Source organism: Condylura cristata, unplaced genomic scaffold (genome assembly GCF_000260355.1).
Source record: "Condylura cristata isolate star-nosed mole 26May11 unplaced genomic scaffold, ConCri1.0 scaffold00022, whole genome shotgun sequence".
Lineage (NCBI taxonomy): Eukaryota > Metazoa > Chordata > Mammalia > Eulipotyphla > Talpidae > Condylura > Condylura cristata.
The window spans coordinates 21,656,441-21,678,580 of NW_004567123.1; the positions used below are offsets into that span (position 1 = coordinate 21,656,441).

The following is a 22,140-nucleotide window of genomic DNA, read 5'->3' on the forward strand; positions in this document are numbered from 1 at the left end:
GTCCAATTTACCAATTTACTCACAGGTGGTGAGGTACAAACGAGTACAAGTGAAGCATTCAGAATAATGTGGCACAAACACGCCACAACTATGGCTAATTTCAGGCATGTTTCTAACCTCTTCCCCAATCTAACATAGTCCCACCTCATTTTGCAGATGGGAGAGAAGTGACTCAGAGCAAGGTGGCCTCTCCTCCAGGACCCACACCCTGAGCGTAGCAGCCCGAGCCCCCCACCCCGCCCCCCGCAAAAGCCCGACTCTGACCGCGCGCGACCTGACGGAACCTTTCCGTGTTTCCCCAAGTTTCCAGCCGGGCGCACTGGCGGAGATGTGCCGGTGCTTCGAGCTACTTCCGGCAGCCGCGCCCCGCCCCGCCCCCCGGTATCTCCATTTTGGCCGCAGGTAGAGACGCAGCTTGGGTAAGCCGAGCAGCATTGTCATCTGGATTTGGAGGCTCACCGCCCTCGTCTCCCATTTTCCTTCCCCCGCAGGAGCCGTGAGCGCGCATGGCGGGCTTGGAGGTTCTGTTCGCCTCGGCGGCGCCCGTCATCACCTGCGCGCAGGACGCGCTCGTCTGCTTCCTGCACTGGGAGGTGGTGACACACGGCTACTACGGCCTGGGTGCTGGCGACCAGGTACGCCTGGGGTCGGGGTGGAGGGCTAAGGTGTCTTCTGCCCAGACCCGGAGGACCAGAGGCCTGACTTTCCCCCCTTTCCAAGTCTGACTTGGGGCTTCATGACACCATTGGTAGAGCCTGTTCCTTGTGCCATGTGTTGGTTCTTGCAGGGCAGAGAAAATGCTGGCCCCAGTCATATTAGGGAAGGCCAGGAAGCGTGAGAGGTGGGGCACTGGAAGGCAATCCCTGGCTGCCCACCGCAGTGCTGAATCTTGCATGCACTCTGTGGATAGGCCGGGTTCGTATTGCACACGAGATGGTTTATTTTTGCTTCTCACTGCCTTCTCCTTCAGTGCCTTTGGGGCTCGGGTTGCAGTTGTCCTCTCACTTCTGCTGAGTCTCCTTCTCTGGCCTACAGGCTGCTTGCCTCTGTGGAGAGGCAGCTTCCGGAGAGGCAGCTTTCCTAAGATTTAATCCTCTGATCTGAAGCTAACAGACTCAGATGAGAAAGGTAGTATTTGTCAGCTTGAAAGATGTGTGTATTCCCTCTCCAGTAACCCACTCCCCATTTGGGGGGGGGGTGATAAGAGAAACAGGAATGTCCCCAAAGTGTTTATTTGGTCATTTAATATGTTAACAGTTACATAGAACACTACATTTTCTGCTTGTCTTTTTGGCTTTGTCACCTCTGGCACAGGGGATTGTGAGTGTACCATCTGATTGGAAGAGCCATGAAGCCTTTGGCTTCAGTAAAAATTGATCATTTGAATTTGAATTTCTTCAAGTCAGTCCCACTTCTCTTAAGAGCTTTACAGCTCTGTCAGGTGGTCTAAGGCAACAAGGTGGATGCAGATGATTGTACACTTCAGTAAGAGAATTTTGGTTTCTGTTGTAGGAATCTACTGATTATGAATGACAGGGAGATGATACCCAGGATGAGCTCTTTGCCCTTTGGGTGCAGTTTGGCACAGAGGCACCGGGGTACAGAATAAGTGCCATTGAGGACTTATTCTGCGGGACCTGCCTGGGAAAAGTCTTCACCCATTGCCCTGGCAGTCAGAGCTCCGAACACTAAGCTCTGCACCTCACATACCTTAACCTTGGGTAGTTCTCAGCACCTCTGAGCCCTCAGGCTGCTTAGCAGAGGTAGTTAAATTGCACAAGCGTGTGCTTTGGCTATTTTCCAGTCATAGCTTTCTGGGAGGCCTGATACCTAGTGCCAGGGCCCAGAGGGCAGTTGAGTGCCATGTTGGGCCTGTTATCATCAAGGCCAGCCTCTCTCCGTCCCGCCAAAGTCCCGTATCAAGGCAGCCTTTTGGCTGGGGACTGTGTTCCACTCAGCGAGAGTCATGGGCTCCGCCTGGCCCGGGGGTTCTGTGTTCTGTGGGAGCCAGAGGTGTTGGGATGATGAGCAAATTATCTATAGTCTAAAAAAAGATTGTGGTGGGTTGAATGATCTACATGGAGGATATAAATATACATTCAAAGGCCCCGGACAGAACAAAAACAAAAAATTATATTGTCAAGTGATTGGCTTCCAAAGTAAACCTTAAATCCAAACACAAAACATGTCACGGGAAACTTGTGACAGAACCGTTTCTCTTTGGTTTGATTTATTAGTTTTGCTTTTGCTTTTGTCACTTTCACTTCTCTGCTTCAGGCCCGTGGCTTCCTTTGCCACCCAGACAGACTTTAAGACATATCAGTGGGATGTTGTAAGCACTTGATTTTTATTTGGGATGGTTCCCCCCATGGATTCCTGAACCCCAGAGCCTGCACTTCTCCATCACGGCCTCCCCTAGGCCGCCATGTGTGTAAAGTCTATGCTGCTGGTCCTTGTCCTCTGCTGCCATTCTTCCCCTTTGGTGGCACTCTGCCCTGCTGTTCGTATGACACAGAGCTTCCAGGATACTTAATCAGTGCTTAGTTATAGAAATATGTTTCCACAAAAGCATAGATATTTTTTTCTTTAGTGTGGCCTGCTTTTTAAATTTCACATATATTGTACTCAGCTATAAGGCTCACTTTTTCTTTTGCCATTTTTCACTTTTAAATTTAAAGCTACAATTAGATGTAGGTTGTTCCTTCTGACAGCTGCGTAGTATTCCACCATGAACATATTTTGCATTTTATGTCCACTTTGGTGCCCAGCTAGGTTATGGTAAAGATCCCATGTCCTTTCCTTATGTCTCTGTGCCAGTGTTTCTCTCCAGAGTGAAGTTTCAGGTCATGGGGTATCACCTCACCTGACTGCACTAGTTCCTGCCAGATTGCCCTCCAGAGGGTTTTGTGGTTGTGATTCGCCACCAGAAGTGCTAAAAAGTCCCCATGCCCCACCACACACACGCCACACACATGGCACTAGCTAAATGGATGTGCTCCTGGTAATTCATTATTTCAGCCTCTGCTGCTCAGGTTGCTAGAGCTCCTGTATAAAATGTGAGCTGCTCTTGTTTGTTTGTATCTTTTCCCCATTTTCAAGTGGCTTCCCAACTTTTATCATTCATTTCCAAGCATTCCTTGCATGTGCTATTCATTCTTTGTCACGTGTAACTGTGGCCCTCTGGCCTGTGGCTGCCTATCAACTCTGTAGTGTCTATTGTGATTATGAACAATCTCAAAAACTGCATTTTTTTTTTTTTTTTGTGGACCTTGTTTAAGATCTTTGCCCTGCTGTAAATTACTTTATTCATTTTCACTATAGAAATAGTTTGAGAACTGTGTCTCAAGCTTTACTGTATAAAAATTTTAGGATTATTAAAAAGAAAAGAAAGGAGGACATCACAGCTCATAGTAATGCATTTTTACACACACAAGTTTCACAGAATTCAAATGTTGGACAAAGCAACATTGCAGGCCACAGGGAAGAAGAAGAATGCATGCACCCTGCGAGTGGAAGCGTAAATCAGTACCTCCTGGAAAGCAGTTTGGCTTTATCTTATAAATTAAAAGTCCTGTCCCCAGATGTTGTAAAATTCATCCACATGTATACTAAATGTGTATAGGAGTGTTCATAGCAGCCTTGTTTCTAATGGTAAAACAGTGAATTGGAGCCAAGCCAGAAGCCCATCCGCAAACATGTGTGCAACTTGTCGCATGTTCCTCCAGTGGAGCACTGTCCAGCTGTGAGCTCGGCAGTGGGTGTTACACAGTGAATCACCTCTGACTGGCATACACTGAGGTCCATAAATCTCAGAAACAGTATCAAAGAAAAAGGCAAGTGGTAAAAGTGATGCTATTATTATAAAATTTTAAAACATTTAAGATAATATATGTTTAGAGTTGTGTGTGTAGTACTACAACTGTAAAGAAGTCAGGAATTTTTTTTTTAAGATTTATTTATTTATAGGGTATAGGCCAGAGATGCGGAGTGTGAGAGGATTCACCAGAGACAGAGAGGGGGACAGACAGGCAGATCGACGAAGTACACTGCTGAGGGGAGCATCGGGCGGGTCAGGAGAGGTCTGCCGCACCATGTGGTCACCTCCGGGGCAGGCGGGGATCGAACTCATGCGGAAGTGGCTTTAGCGTCTTAGTGCTGTGCTTTAACCCGCTGCACCACCAGGGAGGGCCCGAAGTCAGGAATTCTTTAAAATACAGAGTACTGGTTACCCTTAAAGGGAAGGAAGGAGATTGTTGAGCGTACTCAAAGCTCTGGTTGTATTGCTGATAATCTCTTAAGCTGGTGGTAGATACGTGTCTATTTTATAATTCTTTTTTACTTATTATAAATACTGCATTTTGTGTGTGTGATTATTCATAATTATTGTTAATCCACTACAGTAGTCAGGAAGGGGGTATATCAGAGTGTGTACTTGTTTTAGACAACACATTATTGATTATAACTTTGAAAAGCACTGCTGGGGCCCCCCCTGGTGGTACAGTAGGTTAAAACACAACACTATGAAGCTATCTGCAGCCACCGCAGCAAGAGTTCGGTTCCCAGCCAGGGAGCTGGCCCACATGGCATAGCAGACCTCTCCTGTCCTACGTGCTGTGCCCACCAGCAGTGTATTTTAGTTGATCTGCCTGTTCTGTTCCCTGTTGTCTCTAGCGAATCCTCTCACCTTCCACACCTTTGCCTGTACCCCAGTTCTTGTTTGCATAAATAAATAAATCTTGAAGAAAAAAAAAAACACTGCCCTAGAATGTTCCAGTATTCTTTCAGATGATTGGCCTTATTCTTGCCAAGGTAACAGAAAAGAGATGATTATTAAACTAAGGCCGCAGATTTTTGACAGGTTCCAGTGCTGTATCACACAGGCAATCAGGGTTAAGGAAGAGCACTAGAAGAGGTGTCAGAGGCGGGACCCCAACCACTAACTTGCTGTATGACTGGTCCTTTTACTTCTGACCTCCACACCTTGACTGAAATGAGGGAGTAGGATTAGGTTACCTATTCAGTATGCGGTTTTTCATAGTTCTTTGTTCTGTGGCTGGTGTTTTTCTCATTCTGGTGTCTTTTTCAGCCAGGGCCTAATGATAAGAAATCAGAACTTCTGCCTGCCAATTGGAACAGCAATAAAGACCTGTATGTCCTCCGCTATGAGTCTAAGGATGGGTCCAGGAAACTCCTCGTGAAGGCCGTCACTGTGGAGAATAGCATGATCATCAACGTGCTGGTGAGTCTGGAACACAGAGGGGTGGTTGGTGCGAGTGGACATTGGGGATGGCTTTTTGAAACCCAGTTAATGGTGTGAAGCAAGGATCCTAAATGTGAGACCCTTACCCAGTGATCCCAATTCTGAAACTTTATCATAAGACAAGAATCCTAAATATAGAAAACCTTTGTTTTCAAAACTGTTCCCCACTGGTATTTAAAAGGTGCATTTGCCGTCACAGGGGAATGGTAAGTAAATTAAGGCAAGTCCACGTAGTGACAACATGGTACAAAAAGCTTACTGTTGGCTCACAGGGCTACTTCAGTTCTTCACAAAAGTCTGGCTCTTCCGGTCTTGAAACCTGTGAACTTTGTTTCCTGCCTGGGAGCGCCTTCCCCTGCAGTGACTGCCTTGCACGCATTCACATCCTCCACCATTCCTTTCGCCTGGCTAATCTCTCATTTTTCATGTCCTCAAAAAGTTCAGTCCTGACTACCCACTCTCATCTGCTGGAAAAATCTAAATAATGCCTCTCTACATCATCGTTTTTCTGCCAGGTACTTAGCACAGTTTGTAGTTACGTACTTCTGCTTTGGTGACGTTTGTATTATGCCTGGACTGTACGCACCAGTTTGTCCTGACTCTGTGTGTTCATTTGAAAGTATCGTGCAACTGGTATTGTCCTGTGCCTTGCTTTCTTCACCCACTATGTTTTGGGGGTCTTTGCTTGGGATTGCTTATAGCTCTACCTGTACACTTCAACTGCTATATAATATCCCATAAGGCCATATTTACTTATACTTTCTCTTTTGATAGACATTTGGATCTTGTATCAAACAGGGTTCAGAGTTACAAACAACAGAATCCCCTCAGGCTAATAATAAATCCAGGGTTTATCAAGAGAACTGGGATAGCTCATTGAGTTGTTGAAAAGAACCAGAAAAACAGATCAAGACTGGGCTTCTAGGACAGCACCCCAAACCACGCCATGGAAACAAGTACTGCCGTTACCAGCCTGAGACCTCAAATCGTGGCTGATACCACAGCCTTGGTGCCCCGTACTCTTCCGCTGAGGCTGAGGCCCTGCTGCCTCTACTGCCGCCTGCTGTAGCAAGATCCCGCCTCTGCCGGGCCTGCTTCTCTGTATGAAAGTTGTGTATCCCTTTGGCACTTCAGTTACAGGCTTGTGTCCAAGCTGCAAAAAATGTCTCGGACCTAGTTTTTCTGGGATCTGCCTCGGAAAGGCTGTACTCCTAAATCAGAAAAGCTTCCAGGATTAGTCAGATATTTCATGTGTTACAAACAGTTCTTACATGTGCAGATATCTATTTCTTTAGGCTAAACATTTGTTTTTCTTCTCTTTCACTCCCACCCTGCCATGTGCTCATTAACCCAGAAATAGCCCTGTCTCTCATTTTCTTTTTCAATTTTTCTAGGAATATGGCTCACAGCAAGTGTCAGACTTGACCCTGAACTTGGATGATTATATCGATTCAGAACACCTGGTTGATTTCCACAGGTACTGCTAAGTGATGGCTTTTCCCTGGGATAAAGAAGAGAACTAGTGGTCAGATATAAGAATGGGATGAAGAAGAGGAAGGTTTGCAAAAGGATCTTTAACTCCTGGGCATAATCTCTTCTCAGTTCTCTTTGTCCTTCTGAGAATGTATGTAGTCAGAATATTGCATTCAAAAGGTACTTAAATTATTGCTCCCCCCCCCCATGATTGTAGCAAAGTTAGCTGATCTGAATTAGATCCATTTATTTCTGCTTTATTTCATTTTAAGGACTTTTCCCCATGCTCATTGACTTTCTCGGGTTTAGAAAGAAATCTGATACCTCTGTAAATTCATAGCTGCGATAACTGCTTAGAAAACTTTATATTTAAATCCATCTAGTCAGCAGTTGCAATTTTGAACCTCATCCAGTCCTCCCTGCATTCCAAACCACCTACCTCTGTCATGTCTCTACTGTCTACTCTCCCTGTGTCTGCCCCTCTTCCACTCGGCCTCTGTAAGAGGATACAGCCCCACTTCCACTCCTGCTCACCACACTCTGCTTGATTTCCCGCACAACCGTCAGACCAGCCTTTCTAAAACATAAGATGAGATCACGGATAAAATCCAAATGTCTTAGAAGATTTGGAAAGAAGGGAAGGACATTTAGAATCTGATAAATGTTCTTTACCTACTTGAAGTTCCCCTTTAGTCCTAGATAGTTGAGTGTTTTTATCATAAATGGTCTTATCATTTTAGATTCTCCAATGTTTTTTCTCCAACTGATGCAGACATCAGTTGATATGATCATGGTTTTTCTTATTGGTATGGTCAGATTTGTGAATATTGAATCAGCGTGGATATCTATAATAAATCTAAAATACAGAATTATTTTTATTTATATTTTATATTGTTGCTCAATGTAATTGTTTGCTGAGAATTTTTGCATACAAGTTCATGGGAAATACTGGTTTTCTTTTTTGTACTCTGGTTTTGATATCAGGGTAATACTGTCCTTCTAAAATGAATTGGGAAATGTTTCTTCTGGAGGTGACTAAACTAGTGTTGATTTTTCTTTAAGTGTTAGAATTTGCCACTGAAATCATCAGACCTAGAGATTTCTTTTGGGGGAGGTTGCATAACTATGAATTTGACTACTTTAATAGAACTTTTTCAGATTATCTATTTCATTTGATTAAGTTGGTACTGTTTTTGTATTGGTATTCTGAGTTGTTGAATTACATTGTTTCTAAGTATTCTCTTATCCATTCAAATGCAATAGATCTGTTGTAATGTCCCATTTCCTTCTTGATAACTGGCGATTTGTATCTTTATGCTTAGCAACCTTGCTAAGAGTTTTTCAGTTTTATTCATCTTCTAGAACTCTAGTTAGCTTTATTGTTTTCTATTTTCTCTTATTGATGTTCTTTATTACTGTTCTTTATTACTTCTACTTACTTTGGGTTTAATTTGCTCTTTTTCTAAGTTCTTACAGTCAGAATTTTGATTGATTTTCTTTTTAGTTATAATAATTTAATGTAACAGTTTCCTCTTAACATTGCTTTAGCTGCTCTCTAATGTTGTTCTCTAATTTTTAGTCTGTCTGTGTTTTGTATTTTTTTTCAAAACTTCTTTATGACCCATGGATTACCTGGAATTGTGTTGCTTAATTCTGCATATTTAGAGACTTTCTTTTTTTGATATTAGCATTACTCCAAGTGGTGAGAGAATGTATTCTGTATGTTTGCAACTCTTGCACTTTTGTGCACTTTATTTTTTGACCCAATATATTGGCTTCTTAAAACACCAGAAGAAAGGTGTAGAATAGCCTTCCAAAGGCCCCTGAGATAGACCCCGGGCCCCCCAGAGCCAGGCCTACCTGGATTAAGAACCTCGTTCATCTTCCCCGTGGACCCTTTGCCTCGTATGACACATACGATGACACACAATGAGACTGAGGATAGGGTGGGGTAGGGAGGCAGAGGAGCAGCCAGGTCAGGCCCTGTGCTCACCCCCACCTCTTTCTAATGGGGTGGTAGGTGAGGAGGGGCAACTCATGCCTAAGAAGCCTAGGCCCAAATCTCGGAGACAGCGCCGGGCTGCTGCCCCCCTCATCCAGGTCCGCCGGACGGGCAGTTCCCACCCTGGAAAACGGTCCACACGCAACGCCAAGGGTTACCAGGGTCGCCGCCGCCATTACTGCCGCGGCCACCACCAAAATAAGGTGTGCGGGGTTGGCAGCCAGGTGCATCAAGTTGATACCTCATCTGCTTCCTACAGGGCCTATAAGAACAGTGAGGAGCTTCGGTCTCGTATCGTGTCTGGAATCATCACTCCTATCCATGAGCACTGGGACAAGGCTAGTGTAAGCAGCCCCCACCGGGAGTTTCCCCCTGCTACTGCCAGAGAAGTAGACCCACTCCGGATTCACCCACGCCACCCACACCCCGGCCACCAACCTCCCTGGTGAGTACATAGCCCGAGTGGGCAGCCCATACTTGAGCAGAAGGACCGTAGCATCCTGGCTCTTGACCCTCTTTCTGGTCCCCAAATGTCTTCCACAAAATTGCCAGGGCCTTGGTATGTGGATATAAATATCCTAGAAAACGGAGACATATGGAGCATCAAAGTTCTTGTACTGCTCCTAGTCACCTTCACTGTGCTGCATTATAAGGCTGCCCGCCTCTTCCTAGAGACCACACCGATCCCCTGAGTCTGCCCAGGAGTCAGTACCTCTGGAGCTTGTTTCCAATAATCCAAAGTGGCTGCTGGGTAGTCAGTCCCTAAGCCCTTTGGCTGTGCCGGGTCACTGACCAGACTTCTGGGAAAATGCAGAAGTGCTCTCCTAGAGGGTATGAGGTCCCAGAGTCTTGCCTATTTCATTTCATGGTTGTCCCTGAATTCTTTGACAGCTTTAGAATTTTACCAGAACAGTAAAGGGTATGAGCGAGTAATGTCTAAGATCTTTGCAGATAAGGATGGCAGCATTTAGGACTGGAAAATTCTGCTCTGAGGAAAGAGATGAGGATGAATGAGGGTCTCTGAGATGGCATCCCCAGCTGAGGGGCTGGAGTGAGGTAGTAACAGTGGGGTACGGTTCACTGTGAGGCCAGAGCTCAGTCATGTTACCTGCTGCAGTTTTATTCTGTTTCACAATGATAATCCTTTAGTTAGGTTTTTTTTTTTTTTTCCAGTACATTATTACAAGTAATAGTTGGCAACTTTTGGGGACAGTCCTTCAGGAAGAGTGGAGAATAATCAAAAATGACTGAAAGGTTGGAACCTCTTTAATTTACAGGCAAAATAATGTAGATAAGTACAAGCTATTTATGGGTGTTAAGACTATTGATGGAAAACTCTGTAATGAATGTGTCAGCTGACACCACCTGAACCCTTAATCAATCTTAACACTAATTGCTGGACTGCCGGACATTAAGTGTCTTCTAATATGATGCACTAGTAAGTGAATCTAGATCTAACGCCAAGTTTAAAAGAAGCATGAAGGATAGGACCCTCTCTGGTGGCACAACACTAAGAAGCTATAGCAGCCACTGCAGCACAAGTTCAGTCCCCAGCCAGGAGGGAGGTGACCCACATGGAGTGGCAGACCTCTCCTGTCTCGCCTGCTGCTCCCCTCAGCAGTGTACTTCAATATATCTGTCTGTTCTGTTCCACACTCTGTCTCTGATGAATCCTCTCCCCCCCCCCACACCTCTGGCCTGTACCCCAGTTCTGTATACATAAATAAATAAATTTTTTTTTTAAAGCTTGAAGAATATGAGAATATGAGCCATATGAGAATATATGTGTCGAGGCAGAACTGGGAAAATAAAAAAATATATAGGATAAAGTGACCTTTTTTTACCATCAAGTAAAAGAATGGTGCTGGAGAGAAAATGGAGGGAGGAGACCTGTTATAAAAACTGAGTCAAATCCAGTAAATACAATGTTGGGCTGCAGATCCTGATACAAACTAATTCAAAAAATCACTTTTGATATTGGGGAAATTTGAATCTAGACCAGGAATATAACATTAGGAGTATTACTGCTCATTTTGTTAAGTGAAATAATAATTTCTGTCTTGTTTTATATGTTTACAAAGAATGACATCTTTAAGGTTGAAATGATACAAGACTTGCTTTAAAACAATTTCAAACACCTACTTTCCCCTCCCCCTGCCGAGACTACGACATTGGGAAGCAAGTGGAAGTGAAATAAGAATGCTGGAATGTTGAGAATTATTGAAACTGATTGAAAGAGTACATGGGTTCCTACTATTCCTACTTTATTGGGCCCATTTAATAATCTCCTTAATAGTGAGTTTTCTTATTAACCCTTCACAGTCTTCAAAACAGGAGTTGGGAAGGACACTTCCCAACTCATTCTTTACCCTGATACCAAAACCAAACACGTCACAAGGAAATTACCGTCTAGTTCCCCATGTGACTATTGAGGTAAACATTCTGAACAAAATACTAGCAAAACAAATTCACCAGCATAAAAAGGATTAGACACCATGACCAAATAAAATTTATCCCAGAAATGGTTGGTTTAACATCTGAAATAAACCAGTATAATACACCATTAATAGAACAAAGGACAAAAACCACATGTTCCTCTCAATAGACAGAGAGAAAGCTTTTGACGAAACTCAAACCCTTTCATGATAAAAGCATTCAGCGACAGAGGAAGGTTTTTCAGAATAATGAAGAGCATTTGCAAAAGCCCACAACTAACGTTTTACTTATGGAATACTTTCCCTCCAGGATCAGGAACAAGACAAGAGTATTTGCTCTTGCTCCTTACAATGTACTATTTAAAATTTTCAACAAGGCAGTCACTCAAGAAAAAATGATATCCAGGTTAGAAAGGAAGAAGTAAAACAGTCTATTTGCCATTATTTCTCTGTCTTGTATATAGAAAATTCTAAGGCATCATCTAAAAATAATTTTCCAAACCAATAAATGAGTTGAGTAATGTGGCAGAATACAAGATCAATATGTATATTAGTAATTGAGGGAACTATCCAATTTATATTAACGCTCCCCAAAGAATAACATACTTAACAATAAACTTAACAAGAGACGTGCAAGGCTTCTTCGCTGAATACTATAAAACATTGTGGAAAGAAGTTGGAAGTTATAAGTAATGGAAAGACATCCTGCACTTCTGGAAAGGATACTTAATGTTGGCAGCACTGCCCAAGATTACTGGAGTTTTGTTATTGGTGCTTTTTATTGTTTTGATTTTCCTTAGGAATTGCAAGCTTATTCTAAAATTTCTGTAGAAACCGGGAGACTAGAATAGCCAAGACAGTCTTGGCAAAGGAAGTGGCGCATTTACAGTACTGCGTGATGCTGGTTGACAGACACTGTGGTACTAACGTAGAATAAACATTTAAAACAGGGCATAGAGCAGAGGAAAAAACCATACATTCTAGGGCACTTGGCTTCAGCAAGGGTGCAAGACATTTCAATGAAGAACAATACAGTTTTCCCTCATTATCCAGAAGTAGAACATTCCTATAAAACCTTTCATTAAACCTAAATGGCAAAAAGCAGTTTCATTAATTTACATGGAAAAAATTTTGAGTATTCCCAGACCCAGAAAGTAACCTACCAAATCATACTAAGTAACACATAAAACTAGTAAAAGAAAAAACAAGTAAAAACAGGAATGTAGGCATATATAGCCAGAACTGTAGAAAGTCATTCTGGTGGGGGACAGTGGTGAGGGCTTGACGTGGCTGTTTATGTACAGGGTGCTTGCTGGTTCTGACAGCTCACTGCAAAACTGCAACTGAATACTCTTGTTGCTTTTTTCCTTTTGTTGAAAAAGCAGAAACCTTTGTATTTATGTCAGTTAGCAAGAATGAGTTGTTGGTTATTCATGCAGTGGGGTCACTTAGGTGTGAGAGTGTTCCCGGGGGTCCGGGTGGGGAGACATTGGGCAGCTCCGCTTAGGTCCATTGTTTCTGTCACTGACTGCGCGTACTGAGTGTCGGCAACTGCCACTTCTCAGCATGCCGTCGACATGTCGATTGTGAACCAAGTGCTTTCCTTTGTGGTTGTTCATCTTCCAGGCAACCCTACAGTATGATCAGCACAGGGGCAGGCGACTGTGAGGGAGGCAGCTGAAGTACTGGCATACTGGGAGGGTCCCAGAAGTGGCTGAAGCGTGAAGACTGGAGTTCTCTGCTTGTGAATCTGACAGAAACTTATGCTTTCCGCCCTGCATCCTTTCCTTCAGTTCTAGTTCACACAGTCAGTTTATGTGCAAGTTCACTGATTATGGAGAACAATCCTTCCCCTTCCTACCCCATGGGGTTTTTCAGGAGGCCTGCCTCCCAGGACTGAGTGAGGTGGCAAGGAGGCAGCGTGCCTAGGAGGCTCTTTGTCAGCCACTGGTGAGTTGAACGCCTATCAGGGCTCCCACCGCGGCACTGCCGTCTGCTTCCCCTGCAGCACGCTCCTTGCCAGTCCCCTTCCCCAGCACAGATGACTAATGACACCAGTTTGTTATTATAACACCCCCCACACACCATGTTGCTGAGCAACCAGGACTCGCACTTTTTACCTTTTTGTTTCTCCCTGAAATGCTTAATTTGGGGGTGCGGCCTCAGGATAAGAAGATGGGAAAGAACACCCCACAGCTGGGCCATCTGACTGCAGCAGGGTGTTAATTAGCCCGTCACTGAACAGCCTTGGCTCGTGCCCAGAGCAGGAAATAGCAGCCTCTGCCCCTTCCCCCAGGACACCTCTTGCCTTCTACTCCCCATCTTGCTACTTCACACCTGGAAACGTCCCAGTGCAAACGGTGTGGGCAAATCTAACCCAGTGCATAAAGATACCAACTTCCCTAAATGTATGGTGACATTTGTCCTCCACTTGTCACGAGCCCAGCTGGTTTCATGCTGGGTGTGTCTAGGTGAGGAGTGGATGGAGAGGACACTTCTTTGTGATGGAGAATTGGGGACACAACATAGATCTGTCTTCATCCTGCGACCTATAGGAGAGAATTGCAAAAACAACCCAAATGTAAGGGGAATTTTTTCTTATTGGAGCTTAACTTTTTTGGCTTTCATTAAAATTCTAACTCATTTCCCTTTGCTCCAGCTGTCCAGTCAGACTGTGCCCCAAATCCTGATCCACTTTTGAAAAGCCAGTTTTCCCTATGCTTACCCAACATCCCTAAAAATAAGTCCTTGGCTATAAAGCTCTTAGTTAAGACATTCCAATTTCAATAAACCATATCTTCGTTTATTAATATTTCCAGTATTTTGTTTTCTGCATCCTTATTTTGAATAGTATAATTATGAGCTCGTTTGTATATAATTTTTTCTTTTACTTCCTTGATTGAGTAGTATTTTCTTTTTTAAAAAAAAAGGTCGATTATTTACGTATACAAGAACTGGGGCACAGGCCAGAGGTACAAGGGGTGAGAGGATTCAACAGAGACAGAATGGGGAGCAGAACAGGTGGATCTACTTAAACTGCTGAGGAGAGCAGTGGGAGAGAGAGGAGAGGTCTGCTGTGCCATGTGGGTCAGCTCTTGGTTGGGGATGGAACTCATGCTGCAGTGGCCGCTGACAGCTTCACAGCGCCGCGCTTTATCCCATTGTGCCACCAGGAAGGCCCTGAGTAATACTTTTTTTTTTTTAAAGATTTATTTATTTATGTTTACAGAACTGGGGTTTAGGCCAGAGGTGTGGTGGGTGAGAGGATTCACCAGAAATAGAGTGGGGAGCAGAACAGGCAGATTGACAAAGTACACTGATGAGGGGAGCAGCGGGCAGGTCAGGAGAGGTCTTCCGTCTGCCATGCCATGTGGGTCAGCTTCCTGGCGGGGAATCGAACTTGTCCTGCAGTGGCTTCAGAGAGCTTCATAATGCAGTGCTTTACCTCGTTGCGCCACCAGGGAGAGCCCCCCTGAGTAATACTGGCAGAGCTCAGCATTTTTGTTCTTAGAACCCTCTTGTAGTCACAACTACTGAGGACCACAGAGGGCTCTTGTTTGTGTTAGTCTATCAAAATTTAATACTAGAAATTACAACTGGAGTTTTCAAAATACACATTTCTCCATTTGGAAATTAGAATAAGTAAAATGCAGTGACTTGTCTTACATGGCTGCAGATCTAAGTGACTCAGGAGACAACTAGGTTCTCCTTCTGCTCTGTATTTATCTATAGGCAATGATGTTTTGTTAAAGCCTTACACAGGCAGATTCTAAGAAAAAGAGTAGTTTAATAGCCTCTTCCCTAAGTGTGGATATTTTTTACCTTACAACAAAACTTGACAAGAAATGGTTTCTTTAAGGGTTAGTTGCAATGTGGAATCTGAATCCATTGCTATTACATGTATACATTATTATATTAAATCCACCGGTCTGTCCTGTCCTCTGATGGATCTTTTATCCATGCATAACGTTGGATGAGCATGTATTTGTTCCTTGGAAAATACTGGTTCACAGATCTGCTAAACATTGACATTTTAGGACACAGTATCAGAAAATCCCCACGTTCATTAGTAATATCGTTTCATCAGCATCGATTTGGTAAGCCATCAAATTAGTGATGAATAGAAATTTTCAAATTGCTAATTTTCATTTGAAAACTTGAATTTTATTATTGGCAACATACACTCTCAGTTGTTTTCCTTCAAGTAACAGTCTCACATTATTTTGAGAAAATGTGTACTAGGAAGCCAAATCTGAATAACCATGGTTCGTCCATCAGTCATTTACAAGTAAAAAATGGCTTTCCGTGAGAAAATGGCTAGCTCAAATGTACTTTTCTTTGTGAGAACCACTGGCTGAGGACTCCTCTCTCAGCTCCTGAAGGCCAGTGTTTCTTCCCACAGAGGCTTCTTCATCTTCAGAGCCCCCAGTGGGGCGTGATGTCCTTCTCATGCTTCTACCTCCTCTTCTTCCACCAGCCTGAGAAAGTTCTCTGCTTTTTTAAGGACTCTTGTGACTAACTGTCCCCTTAGATAATCTCCCCTTTTTGAGAGATCGACTATTCCATATAAAAAAAACACAGGATTGATTTTTCATTATATTCGAAGGTTATGGAGAATAGGGGTAGTGGAATCTGATAGGAGCCTATTTCTAGAAATTTTACCTACCACAGTCCATTCTCTAGACCACCAAATGCAAAATGTCTCCCCTCCCCACCAACCCTAGGTTCCCAACAGTGTCGTCTCATTACTGAATTGGCTCAGCCTAATACCTTACCTAAATGTCATCATCTTGAAGGACCCCCACTGCTCACCTAAAGCATGTGAGGTTGAATCTCCTAAGCACCAGCCTTTTCTGTCTGTTGATCAAAGACACAAGTTGGCAGCTCCCAGTACCCACATCATACGTTGGAAGCTCAGAGACTAACAGAAAAAACATGTATGAGAGTTGTTAATTACAGCCTTACCTGTAGTTTCACATACCAAAGACAATACCATTACCTTTGGCAGAAGACTAAGCAAATCTTTAATTTTTTTATGTTTACATTTTAAAAGGATAGGCTTATTAGTAATGGTGAAAGGAATATGTATACCTATATCTGCATAGTCACAGGCGAGCAGGAGAGCTCTAAATTTTTAAACTTGTTTTACGTGAGTGAATATTACTTAGCCATTAAAAATATTAATAGTAAAGACAACTTGGGAAGTACAGGTCATAATGACAGAAAATAGGGAGATCTAAAATGATTTATAACATTATATATAAGAACTTGCTTATGAAAGACTAGAACAGGAAAAGTAATCTTGTGTCAGAGTCATTTCTTGTTTGAATGTTTTATCATTTTTAGTGTCATTTATGCATGTCTTCTTTCTCTTTTTTTTTTTTTAAATATTTATTTATTCATACAGAACTGGGGTACAGGCCAGAGATGCCGAGGGTGAGAGAATTCACCAGAGGCAAAGTGAGGAACAGAACAGGCAGATCAACGAAGTACACTGCTGAGGGGAGCAGCGGGCGGGTCAGGAGAGGTCTGCCACACCATGTGGTCACCTCCGGGGCAGGCGGGGATCGAACTCATGCGGAAGTGGCTTAAGCTTCTTAGTGCAGTGCTTTAACCCACTGCGCCACCAGGGAAGGCTGTCTTCTTTCTTTTAAAAGCCTCCATTCACTTACTTTATATGCAGTATTTTGCAGCCATCCGTAGTCTCCAGTTCACCGTGACCTCAGTAGGAGGTCCTCAGGTGGTGAGCAGGGCAAGCATTTCCTGCTTGCTCAGAGCGCTGAGGCTGCGCAACACTGATGCACATGTGCACACACCTGGGGCCGGCTTCCAGTCTGCTTCCCCAGCCTTGGTTTCTGTACTAGGCTGAGCAAAATAAATAAGCTAGGTTCACCAGTACTTCCCAGCTGAACATGGACCCTGGCTGGGAAGCAACCCAGCTGTTTGTGTTCCCCACTGACCTGCAGCATCATGTCACCTGGAACTTGTGAAAAATGCACTTGCAGGTCCCACCCTCGACCTTCTGAATTAGAACACGCAGTTTAGCAGCTCCCAGCTGTTTCATGTACACATTAAAGTTGGAACACCATTGGACTAGGTGCTTCACACAGTGCTGTGGGTGCCAATCCAGGGTTAGGGTCTGGAAACCTTGAGGTCATGGAGCTGCGTGCTCTGTGAAACCACAGTGGGCATTCTGCTGGAAGCCTCCTGTGCAAATTGAGAGCGGTATGTTCACACTCACTTGTGGCTGCAGATTAGCAGCTGTGTTGATGGGAGTGATACTGGTATTCTGTAATTAAGAATTTGGGTTTGGAAGGTTCTGGTTCTGGAGTCCGCATAGTCCCACCTGTTTTTCCCACTGCAGCTACGCAGAATGCGTGAAGTAACTTTTTGAGGACTCTTGAGAAGTAGCAGCTGGTAGACTGGGTGAAGGTGCTAGAAGTTTGAAGTACTAGCAGACTACTAATGAATTCGCCATTGTTTCCATCCAGTATCATCCAGTTTGAACTCAAGGAAACTCAAAATTAGGAAGCAGTCATTGGCGTGGATTGGGGACGCTCCAGGAGAGCCCTCTAGTCTGAACGAAGGAGTAGGAAGTTGGTCTACCAATGCTCAGAGGGAATGGGAAAAAATCTGTGTCTCTCCCTCCTGTTCTCCATTTATTTTGCATCTCAGCCTTGTGGAGGTTCCAAAAATCTAAAACTGAGGAAAAAGAACCTTCTTTTCAATAGTACGACTAAAAAGCATATCAAAGACATGGAACACATAATTACAGGACAACCCCACTGCCAGATCTCAGGCTATCTGAGAAAATTGCAAATAAAATAAAATTTGACAGCACTGTTAATATTTTTATCTTTCTGTATCATTAGGATCTTCCATTGTTTGGGCACCGGGAGTACAAAGCCCTTTCACATCAGGCCTTTGTGCTTCAGTGTCCTCTGTGGCAAGCACCACTCTGGCTGCCGTCTCCTGCGAGGACGGCCCCTTTCCGCGATGCTCGAGAGTGCATTGGTCACCCCACAGACGACAGCTTTGGGCTCCTGGGGTCCAGGCACTGGCTGCCGTGGGATTTGTGGTAATTGTCCCTTGTTTGTTTCAGGTGTGATCCCCTGGGCCCATTTGCTGTCGGGGGAGAAGACCTGGACCCCTTTGGGTGAGTACTGCTGGCGAGGCGGTGGCGACATAACTTGCTCTCGTGGCTTCTTGGTCTCAGCTCATCTTCTAATTTGGGAACGCTTCGTCATCCTTCCTTGGGGGTGAAGGAGGCGGCTGCTGAGCGGCTGAGAAATCCTATCCACTTGTTCTGCTCTGCACGCCCAGAGCAGCGTAGGAGTGTGGGGGCTCTGAGCCTGCCCACTGGGTGCTGCTCTGTCGTTTCCTGACCCCACTTGCTCTGAGGGAGGGCAGTAGCCCTCTTTGGTTGGAAGGAGACCCCAAGGGGGTTTGCTCAGGTGCATACCGTGGAGCACAGGGTGGGCTGCAGACCTCAGGGATGCTGGCGACATTCCGAGGCTACCTCGCCTGGCAGGCAGTTCCTGATTTCCTTTAGACTCTGCTTCCTGTCGTGTACCCGCCAAAGTCAGTGCAGCTTTGGGTACGCGGTCTCCCCTAAATGTTTTAGATTAGATTTAAACTCCGCTGCAAGGTGATGCCCAAGTTGAACATCTCATTTTAGACAGAAAAGTCAGCGACATCTGCAGTTAGATGTGAGCAGTGACCGCAGTGCTTGGGGACTGTCAGCTAACTCCCTTGGTTTGAGCCATGGGGTCTGGTCCTTGCAACTCTGTGAGGGACAGATACTGCTGGAAACTGGCTTGGGCAACCCGCTGGCAGTCATAGATTGCCCTGGAAACCTGTAAGGGGACTGCTAAAAATCTCACCTCCTAGACCCAAAGTCATGCCTTACAGACCTCTGGGATGCTTCTGCATTGACATTGGCAGTTTAGGGCATCTGTTCCTGATGAGTGTTTTCCCCCGTCTTGGGTGTAGGACATGGCAGAGCTCTCAATTTGTGGACTTGGGGAGGCCTCTAGAGAGGAAAGTCAGGCCGCAGGTGCCAGGAAAGGAGTGTTCTCTGTGTTCTTGCTGCTGCCCACCCCCACTGGCGCTCAGGCAGCTATCTGTGCACACCTGTGTAACCAGCAGAGACATCACCGACGACCCTGTCATCCCGTCCCCTTGTCGCCTCCTTCGGCCTTTCTTGCCACACCTGCTTACCGTGCTTCCTTCTTACCTCAGCTATCGGAGAGGTGGCATGATTGTGGATCCCCTGAGATCTGGCTTCCCGAGAGCACTTATTGACCCCTCCTCGGGCCTCCCAAACCGGCTTCCTCCAGGTGCTGTGCCCCCAGGAGCACGCTTCGACCCCTTTGGACCCATTGGAACCAGCCCATCTGGGTAGGTACACACTCGGCTGTGCGGGGTCAGCGGGCCTCACAGCAGCTCAGCTCTACACGGCGGAAACAAGGCATCTGACTGCAGACACAGTTGTCACTAGTTCCACGCCCTGCCGCCGGAGCGTGGAGCCTCCCACAAGCTCCCTGCCCTGAGTGCCTCCCTCCCCCTACTCCCTCAGGACTCAAGAGGTGGCACTACTCACACTTAGGGAGTTTAGTATGTTTCAGGAATTCACTGACTCTCCACATTTTATAGCTGCAGAGACCGAGGTCCTGTGAGGCTAAGTACTTACCCGGGGTAGGAGAATCAGGAGTCAAACCTGGCTGCCTGGCTCTTGGACACCTGCCCTTAACCCCCACGAGTCCCTGCAGCTGAAGGACAGGCTTCCTCGGCTCAGTGCCCTGCATGCCTGCCGCCCTCCATTCTCCGACTCACCTGCCCTCTTTCCCTTCCAGCCCTAACCCAGACCACCTCCCCCCGCCGGGCTACGATGACATGTACCTCTGAAGGCCTCAAGAATGTAACATCCCGGCCTTCCCTCCACTCTCCGGGAGCTGCCACTGCTGACCCTCTCAGCCACTGTGTTCTTGCGGTCTGGGGGCAAGGGACTCTGCCCATGTATCTGCAGACGGGCTGGGGTTGGCCCCCCGCCCCCACCTGAGCCACGGCACCTGCTGCAGCCCTCCACCTGGCTGTGTATATGTCTCAGAGAGAAATCAGTGTGTCTCTTGCACTACCAGCTCCTCCCCGCTTCCCAAGGAGACTCCGGCAACATATACCCTCAACCCGAAGCAGCCCCGTTTGCAGCGCTGTAAGAACAGAACGCATTTTGGATGTTATTATTAAGAGCCAAATGTCAATACAGAAATCATGTTGCCGTCTCCCACTTTTCTTTACTGCACAGCTCCTTCAGTTTGAAGGCTTTTGATTGGAATCTTTGTGGGGCTAAATGACTTTTTCTACCCTGGGCCTGTTCTTGCTTTTCGGGCACCCTTCAAAAATTACTTCATAAATTGCTGTTGCTTTTGACATCACTAAGAGGGGTCCCATTCTGGATGAAAACAAGTAACTGAAAACCGCATAGTTTCACAAAGATGTCTTTCACAAGGGCAGGCACATTGCAGAGACTGCACCACCTGAGAAGGGGAGATCCTGCAGGTCTGTCTGAGCCAGTCCTCGGGCCCGTCTCTGTCTGGGCACCGGCAGAGGGCACGGGGAACAGAGCAGACATGAAAGCTAATCACTTGTTTTGCTGCCAGCTTTCTGAATGACCCTAAGCAAGTCCTTTTCCTTCCCAGGACCTTTGTTGCCCAGCCATGAAATTAAAGTGCTTTCCCTGCTCCAAAACATGCATTTAAGTGTCTGCTCTGCCTGTGGCAACATCTAGGAACTCTGGGGCAGAAGGAAAGAGTGCGAGGCTTTGTGTGATACTTGCCTTCAGTTTGTAACTCTGCTTATCCTCCTTGGGGTCCGGAAGAGCACGGGATCGTGGGCTCCATTTGAGTCATTGGACTTTGGGAGGAGCAGGAAACCGAGCCTCTGCAAGCCAGTGACTGGGGTGGATGGAGGAGCTAGTGAAGCGAGAAACCGCCCAGGAAGGAATTTCACCCCTGGAGCTGCCCCAGCCTCTGGAAGCCATGTCTCCGTCCAGGCCCACCTGGCCTTTGGTGTTCTCCGGATCCTTTTGAGCCCGAGGCCTGACAGACGTGGTCAGTGATGAACTCCTGTGCTGGAGCGGAAAGAGCATCCTAGCGCTCCAGGCTCAGAGGCAAGACACTAGTCATTTCTGATGCACAACTACCATTTCAGCCAGACCCTTTACTTCCAAACTCCCCAGGTTCTCTGCCCTAAATTAGACATTCTTCTATAGCCGGAGGCTTCCAGAAGGTGTTGGCCAATAGGCTGGAGTCTGGGTTGCCTGTCCAAGTCCGAGATGGAGATGGGCTTGCTTGGGGAGCCGCATGAGCCGGCTCGCAGGATGAGCCGGCTCGCTGGGCATTTTTAGCAGACCCAGTCTCACCATTGACTTCAGTAGGATGTTACAGACTGAAGCCTTTTGAGCTGCTCTGCTCTGGAGAAAGACCCAGAGGACAGAGACAGCTACAAGTCTCCAATCATAGTCTTTCTCCAAGGCTGGCAAATGGGTGGAATGGTTTTGTTTTGAAATTGGGTCATAACTCCTACTCAAAGAACGTGGGGCAACTTGCTCATAAAAGCATCATTTATTATAAAATCACTAAAACGAACGTTATAACAGAAAACATCAGATAAGCAGGGAAGGTGTAGGACCTTGATTCAAGAAGACAAGATTGAAACAGTAAATTTGCTACTTGAATTTTCTAGTAGCAGAGTCAAAAGGATGGTCATATACATAATTCTGTTTCTGAAAACAGAACCTTTAGTGATTCATCTGCAGAATCAGCCATTTTGTGTGGGGGGAGTCTCCTTGTATCAAGGACACTGAGGAATACAATGCCTTAGTTTTTACATGAGGGAAGTTAGTGGGCTGTTACGAACGTCAGGCCAAGCTTTCAGTACCGTTGTCTGGGCAACTTCCCTGCCCTTAGTTG

General features: G+C 45.6%; 1 protein-coding gene across 1 annotated transcript; it reads left to right on the forward strand.

The window, feature by feature from the left end:
• The first annotated feature begins 351 nt into the window (after nt 1-351).
• Nucleotides 352-20,917, forward strand: PSMF1 (proteasome (prosome, macropain) inhibitor subunit 1 (PI31)). The gene is made up of 8 exons (XM_004687329.2): nt 352-402; nt 492-635; nt 5,087-5,239; nt 6,655-6,737; nt 8,995-9,180; nt 18,273-18,326; nt 19,412-19,570; nt 20,026-20,917. Exons 2-8 carry the CDS (start codon nt 507-509, stop codon nt 20,075-20,077), a joined length of 816 nt encoding a protein of 271 aa, XP_004687386.1. The 5' UTR covers nt 352-402; nt 492-506; the 3' UTR covers nt 20,078-20,917.
• Nucleotides 20,918-22,140: the final 1,223 nt, after the last annotated feature.

Excerpts from the sequence above, each read along its gene's own strand:
- PSMF1 (XM_004687329.2), top strand. The coding sequence starts at position 507 with ATGGCGGGCTTGGAGGTTCTGTTCGCCTCGGCGGCGCCCGTCATCACC. Across the intron at positions 18,327-19,411 it reads GAAGACCTGGACCCCTTTGG|CTATCGGAGAGGTGGCATGA; the intron begins GTGAGTACTGCT and ends TTCTTACCTCAG. Across the intron at positions 19,571-20,025 it reads ATTGGAACCAGCCCATCTGG|CCCTAACCCAGACCACCTCC; the intron begins GTAGGTACACAC and ends TTTCCCTTCCAG.